The following is a 7742-nucleotide window of genomic DNA, read 5'->3' on the forward strand; positions in this document are numbered from 1 at the left end:
GCTAGCCGGCGTTTTTCCCTCATTTTGCGCTATACTTTGTTGGGGGGCATGCCCTCGTATGCGTATTGGCGAACACACTGCTCCGTACGAGCGTATGAGTTCTGTGTAATTGTGTGCAGGGGCGTAGCCAGAAATTCCGTTCGGGGGGGACCAAAGTGATAAAACAATAGATTTTGCCATCTTTTTCCCTTTTTTCGGTCATTTTCTCACATCTCACATTTTGGGAGGGGGGGGGGCAGACCCCCCAAGTCCCCCACCCCCCGCTACGCCCTTGATTGTGTGTCTAGTATGGATAGGCGGAGATAGACTTGGAAGTCTGGGGGGGCAAGGTCATTATGGCTGGGGGGGAGCACGATGATGATGATGATGTCAATTCATATATACACATATACATTAGATCTGCCCACTCTACTTTTGACGCTGGGGGCCGCCTCCCAGTATCTCCCCCATGCTAGTAGTATGTGATGTATTAAGTATGTGTGTGATACCATCTGTGTCTTTTAAATTTGGCAAAGGTGTTCTCTGATCAATTATAAAATAAATTTAAGCACTTAAAAAAAACCTATAAAGGAAAATGGATGAAATCCAGGAAAAACTTGTATCCACGAAGTGTTCGCTAATTCGCATCTGTGGATCCACGCATAAAAATTTAATTTTACTCCTCGAAACATGGGCGGAGATATGGGGGGCCCCAGCGTCAAATGTGGAGTTGACTAGTTTAATATGTATATGTGAATTGGCATATCATCATCATCGTTTCCCCCGGCAATAATTACCATGCCCCTCCCCAGACTTTCAAGTCTATCCCCGCCTATGCTTCGAAATTTTATTGAGAAGTCTGAAATACTCCTCAGTTAAAGTCCTCCTAAATTTAAGGTTTTTTTTAATATAGCTATTTATCACACAGAAAAAAAATACCCTAATTTTCGGAAAATACCCCTTATAATTTTGAAGAGGAGGGAAATTACTCGTCAAATTCTTTTTTCATTGCCAGTGTTTACCCATAATACACATCAAAATTCAATACTCCTCCAAAATTCGTTGAGGAATGAATACACCTTTAAATTTCTAGGCAATTTTTTTTAAGTGAAACTATTTGCCGCTTATTAAAAAAAATACTCCTCTTACCGATTAAAATTTTGGGGAGAGAGGAGTGAAATTACACCTCAAAATTATTTTTCCGTTATGACACTGGTGTACCCACACATTATAAAAAAAAATCCTAAAATCTTCAGTTATAACTAGTACAGTCAGAACTACTACTGCCATCTTTCATCTAAAAATTAAACAGACATAGTCCACTGTTACGTTAATAGATGGCAGCATACTACATTTTGCATATTCTGTCGTTACGAGTTTTATCAATCAAACATATGCCCGAAAAAGAGCTCAATTGTATTTTATGAATTTTTTAATCAATTTTAAAATTTAAAACGTGTAATCAAGAGCTCTTACCATTCTTTTTTTCAAATTTTGTTAGTGAATTTGAATCTTGGAACTTTACCACATTTTTGATTCGTTCCTCATTTGAAGTCTCTCTCATCGATGCTGACGCTAACCAGCTGTTTGTTTACATCAGAAAAATTAGTCATGGGCACTATGTGAGGTGAGTTGGATCTCTTTCGCTAACTGCAAGGGGTAAATTGTGTTATGATCGAAGTATAATGGGATCCATAGTTAATGTACGATAATCGTGATTTAATATTCCTACGTGAATTAGGAATTAAGCATTTTTTCTTTTCCGGCGGGTAGTATGATCCATTCATTCATACCAATAGCGTGCACGCTTATCCCAATCACCGCATGCCTACCCCTTTCTCATAAGGGTGATAAACCCCGTGGGCCTCCCCCTCACTCGATACAATTCTTTAATGTCTTTCACAATAAATTCACTATACAGGGGCCGCGTGGAAAACCTGGCCTGGGGCTATGGCGAGCCCTAGGGGGCCTTGCTGCAGAATTTCCGGTTGGTGGTATTTACAATTGATTGAATCTGTGATTTTAGATCATAGTCAAGGTTCGTACAGTACTTGAAAAGAAAAGTTCATTTTCAAGTCTTTAAAAGTCCTTGAAATATCATTGCAGCCCTTGAAAAAAAATAACTATTTTGAAGTGCTTGAAAAACAAAAGTTCTGTGAATTTCTTCCCTCAATTTTTGTCCCCCTCCCCTCAACTAAATCCGCCCGTACACCATGTTCCGCTGGGGTGGAAATGAGTAGAGTGAAAACGATGAGTTACGAGACAATGTTCAAAACAAGACATATGGGCATGCATACCCGAGATTTTCCTGTGCTTACAAAGATGTTGCCTAAACTCTGTTATCAAAACAGTTTGCTACACTTGAGAAATAGCTTCAAGATATTTTAAACTGTCAAATTAATTAATGTCATTTGTTAGCTATAAAAATACAGTGAAATTGCCAATTGTCACCAAAAATGATGCGAAGGTAAGCAATGTTGCCAATTATTGCTAAAGTTGTTAACAAATCACCATAGACATAACATGAAGCACCATTGCATTGAAGCAAGTAGATTTGAATGAATTCTATGGGGGGGGGGGGGGGAATTTTAACATGTGAGATGAATATTCAAAGTCACAACTATCATAACATAGCGTTGGAAAAATAATTTTAATACTTATTTAATAAAAACTCAAAAAAAGCTTTCTTTTCCCTGTTATTTCCTGCATTTTAATGGGGCATTTTTTTAAAAAAAAATCTGAATTGCCAAATTTACATGAAAATATGGGAATGTCCCAGGAAATACGGGTCATATGGTCACCCTCACATATCTCACTGCAGGCTTTCTGATTTTTCCATGGAAGGCAAATTTCACCGTTTGAAACACGAAATGATTTCTGCTTGAATTTCATTTGTATAACAATTTTTTTTAAGCATTCGTTAAAATTCCAATTTAATTTTTTATAAACACAATTTTTATCAACCACGATATCAATGTCCTTGAATTTTTCAATTTTGTCTGTAAAAGTGCTTGAATTGTCCTTGAATTTTTTACTTTCAAAGAGTATGAACCATGATAGTGTTCCTGAACTTTTTGTTACATCGCTCCCCATATCGAAAGGTTTTGCAATTTTTGGCACACAGAATAAGATGTCATTAAGAATATTTTATATCTTCATAAAGGGGGGTTGATGACATAAGCATTATCTGAAAACCCCCTCCCCCCTTGTCATCAAAATTCAGCGAATCGGTAATCCCCTTTCCCCCATCAATGCTGACGTAATACTTAAATGACCCTTATTATGCTATGATTGTGTTGTCTAGGGGGGTACCCCCATCCTACTTTTTCTAATCTTTTGAGTAGGAGCCCTATGTATGCATTTTTTCCATGTGTCTATAACATTTCACAAACGTTCATGGCAAACATATTCTTCTCAAACTTGAAGATTGTGTCCTCCGACCAATTGGCTATTCTATATTTCTGAGGAATTCCAGCTGAAGGGAGGAGATGATAGAATGTAAGCAAGTCAGGTTCACGCTCGTGGGATAAAAGTCGGAGTAGATATCTCATCAGACTTTCATGTTGCCACAAAAGGTTTAGGTATTCTAACGGGATAAAAAATATATACACAGGACCACTTAAAACACCATTTTTATAAATATATGAAAATAAATTATTTTGTTTTTATTCACAGATTGCCAATCATTTCTAGAAGGTTCGTACCTGAATTCCAATCTGATGCCAGCCATACTTCTCTCGTGTGAAAGCTACTTTTGTGAAGTTTATTGAGGTCTGGGAATGAATTATGTCTACTAAAATGCGGAAACGGGTCAAACTGCCACGGAAACATCTGAACACACTTTTAAACAGCCTTGTGATGATTTCATATTGATTACTTGATCTGATAATTTGAATTTCACGCGTGCAACTACAGTAAAGTCTCGATAATTTGAGGCCCCAGTAAAGGGTCCATGGTGCCGGAGTTCCTCATAATTCCTTTTCGAAACCTCTCTGTTTTTTGCCAAGCACGACTTTGGTTTGGTTTTGTCCTATTTTATTCAAGAATGAAATAAATTTCAGTTAGAAGAGGTCTCGATCCCCAAACACCTCTATAGTAAATTTATATGGTGCAAAAAAAAAAAATCTATATCAAGGCCCTTTAGGGCCTGGACCCTCTGTCAGCCCTCCTTAACCAGAGTCTATGGGTCCCTGCAAATTGTGTAATGAATTAGCCCATTGAATTAAAGACAGAATAAGAAAGAGTAGGAACTCCCTTCCTTCCCCAGGAAGCCATTTTCTCTTATTTTTTGTATAATCAGAGTTTTCTGTAATCTGAGGTGGTTTCGGTCCTGTTCAACTCAAATTATCGAGACTCCACTGTATAAGAAATGGGTGATTTGATGCTCTATTGTGAAGAGGAAGAGCAGTTCTCTTATAATGAAGATATTGAATATGAATCTGATGATTTTGGAGATACCATCGGTGGTTGCTCACCCCCCAAAGATTATTCAGAAAATGAAATGGTGAAAGAGAAAACTGAACATAAAAATATGATTGAGAAATTTACCAATGAAGTCAATCATATCCTTGCAGAGGAGCCTGAAGTTGCGGACATAATCATACCACCTGAAGTTGCAGACATAATTATACCACCGAAAGTAAATGATCAAGTTTTTGAGGAAGGAACTGTTGGTGATGATAAATCAAAATCGTGTGATAATAATGCTGATGAAGTCGATAGAGATGAAGTCACATTTGATAGCCTATGCGAAATGCCTGTCTGTTTAAACGATGAAACAATTTCACCCAAAAAATGGAAACATAGACCGAATGATAAAATGCACACGTGTAACGTTTGTGGTAGAGCATTCACAAGGTTCTCAAAACTCAAATCCCACTGTAGGTTGCATACTGGTGAGAAGCCCTTCAAATGTGAAGTCTGTGGCACGGGTTTTACCCAGAAGTCATCTATGCAATATCATATGAGAAGTCACGATTCCACCTTGAAGCCATTAGAATGCCCCTTGTGTCAAAAAACGTTTGTCTCCAAATGGACGTTGAACAAGCACATCAAAAGGCATTCTGGTGAGAAAACGTGTGAGTGTTCGATTTGTCACAAACTGTTCTTCGAGAATCATTCCCTGATGATTCATTTAAGAACTCATACCAAAGAGAAACCTTTTTTCTGTAATATTTGTGGCAAGTCATTTGCTCAGAATGGCTACCTACGCTTACATCACAGAGTCCATACTGGAGAGAAACCATATCAGTGTACAATGTGTGAAAAAACTTTTGTCACCCGGACAAAACGGAAAGTACATATGAGAACTCATACTTTAGAGAGGAAATACACCTGCAAAGAATGCGGCAAGACATTTGTTTATGCCCACAGTTTGAAATATCACATGGCAGTGCACGAGCAAAATGTGTCATCGAGCCCATTCATCTGTAACATTTGTGGAAAGGGCTTCACCACCCCAGCTGGTCTCCGATATCATGAAACGGTTCATGGTATTGGCTCTAAACATCGCTGCGACCATTGTGGGAAACTTTACTGCTTGCGTTCATCATTAAGAAAACATATTAGGAAAGTTCATAAGGGTGATCATCTGAAAGTTCTTGTTGACAATTCTTGAATAATAATTTGAACGGACTAATCTCTGTATTCATCAATGCCTGGAATTTTTGCTGTTATCTGCAGATTGAAATGATGTTTTGGTTTTAGACATACCATTTAAACCTGTATATCCTACTGCCAAAGCGCAAAATTCGCCAGTTCACGAAGTGGCCAATTTGGTTGAATATTGACCTGGCCAATGTCCGAATTTCAAACTTTTTTTCAGCCAGTTCACGAAGTGACTGGAGACCCCTGGCCGAAGTTAGATAATGAAAAGCCACGATTCAAGCTCATCGCCAAGTTGAAGTATTTTTTGTCATAATTATGTCCATGTTAGCTTTAGCAACACATCAACAGTTATGATGCAGTAATTTTTTTTCTTCAAAATTTGACGAAAAAGACTATGTTTCTATATTATTACATAAATAGTTTTTCTCTCACCACATGGAGCTTATCCAGTACAGCTACTATATATATATATCCATGTATTGCAAATTGTCGATGAAAACAATGGATATGGCACCTACATCAGACCATCTTATATCAGCACATTGAACTGTAACCAAGATGTCTGGCCACATTGCAAATTGATGGCCTGAATGATTTCTAAAAATCAGAATATTGACCTGGCCAATTGATGGCCTGAATGATTTCTAAAAATCAGACTTTGGCCAAACCTCTCTGTCATTTCGTGAATTGGCCGCACTTTGGGCTTTTACAAAAACATACATAAGCCGACTCCCCTCACTTGGGGACCACCAAAACTGACACATTATAAAAAGAATTTGTGTTTCTGAGATGAGAAAATTACATTGAGAAAAAATAAAAGCCGATCTTTTCCATCTCTTAATTTTTTTTCTTTTTGAATGATGCTTTATGAGCTAGCAATGTCGTTTCCTCTAGTGAATCGATTTCTCCAGTTTGTGTGTGTGTAGAAGATAGGAGTATGCAACCTTTTTCATCTGTTGGCCAGTTATGCAAGATGACTACTGTTGGCCAAGCTACAAACTTTTACACTCATTGTGTTGTGTGTAGATTGATACTTTTATTACGAACACCTTTCATGCCAGGCTGTCTTAATGCATGGTCCCATCCAGATGCTGCTTGAGAGCCTTTTGGTGCATGAGGGGCTTCAGCCTACCTTGCATAGCAATTACCATCTACTGACTATTGTACTATCATGTGAACATCCTGATGGACTCGCATCTGTGATGATCCGGGTTTGAACCCCACTGACAGGATTCTGTTGTTTTCCAACTTTAAGACTCGAATGCTAGCCGATATCTGCTCCATTCGAAAAAATCTCTCCAGAAAGTAATCGGGTTGGCAAAATTCAAAAAAATTCACACATAGCACAACGCTCAAAAATAACCTGCTGAGTTGTGTACTTCGGAAGACGGATGGCAGAACTTCTTGAACACACATAACCTAGCATTCTTCAGGAACAAATTTGACTTTAGATACAGAACAGGTATGCACACGCATTCTGACATGTACCAGTTCGTTAGAAGTTCTGCGGAGGAATATTTACCTGGTGTATGTGTGGTGTAGTAATAATTATCATCTACTGTGTCTAACTTGTAGAGTGGGCTTTGGTGCATTGCTTGGCCTGGGGGCTCCTGATACTCCCGATAGAATCAACTTTGCAGGCTACATTCCAACCACGTGTTGTAGGCTGCAGTCTGTTGGATCACCCCTAAAGCTGGATGCGCCCAAATCGATATATCAAATTCATGGTTTACAACCTTCTTGAGTCACAGAGCCCTTTTTAGAATCAGTTTATATAATAGATCTCTTTTTATTTATTTTTTTACTAAATTCATTGATTTATTTCCCAGACGGGATTCCCTCGAAAGTGCACATAGAGATGGAAGAGCTCCATAGACCACATTTTGGGAACCACTGAATTACATCGATGAATTACAAACAAGCTTTTCGCTATACCCGTATTCGTGAAAACGGGAATCGACTATATATAAAATTTTTATTATGGAAAGTTGACTGCGGTTTTACTGTCAGAGATGTGCTGTCAGGTTTATTGCAGATTTATGCTCTCGTCAATGACATGGTGCTATGCTATAAAATGTTGTTCTTATATGACAAATTAAAATAATTTAACTTTGTACATATAGATGCTAAATTAATGAATATTATTTTGTGGATGT

General features: G+C 38.0%; 1 protein-coding gene across 1 annotated transcript; it reads left to right on the plus strand.

Annotated features, from left to right (window-relative positions):
* The first annotated feature begins 1522 nt into the window (after positions 1-1522).
* LOC149090242 (uncharacterized) lies at positions 1523-6384 on the plus strand. The gene is made up of 2 exons (XM_089233212.1): positions 1523-1606; positions 3655-6384. The coding sequence occupies exon 2, from the start codon at positions 4349-4351 to the stop codon at positions 5594-5596; it is 1248 nt and encodes a 415-aa protein (XP_089089338.1). The 5' UTR covers positions 1523-1606; positions 3655-4348; the 3' UTR covers positions 5597-6384.
* The last annotated feature ends 1358 nt before the right edge of the window (positions 6385-7742 follow it).

Source organism: Pholcus phalangioides, unplaced genomic scaffold (assembly GCF_987345545.1).
Source record: "Pholcus phalangioides strain wild (caught in Gottingen) unplaced genomic scaffold, Ppha-v1.0 ptg000001l_1, whole genome shotgun sequence".
Taxonomy (NCBI): Eukaryota; Metazoa; Arthropoda; class Arachnida; order Araneae; family Pholcidae; genus Pholcus; species Pholcus phalangioides.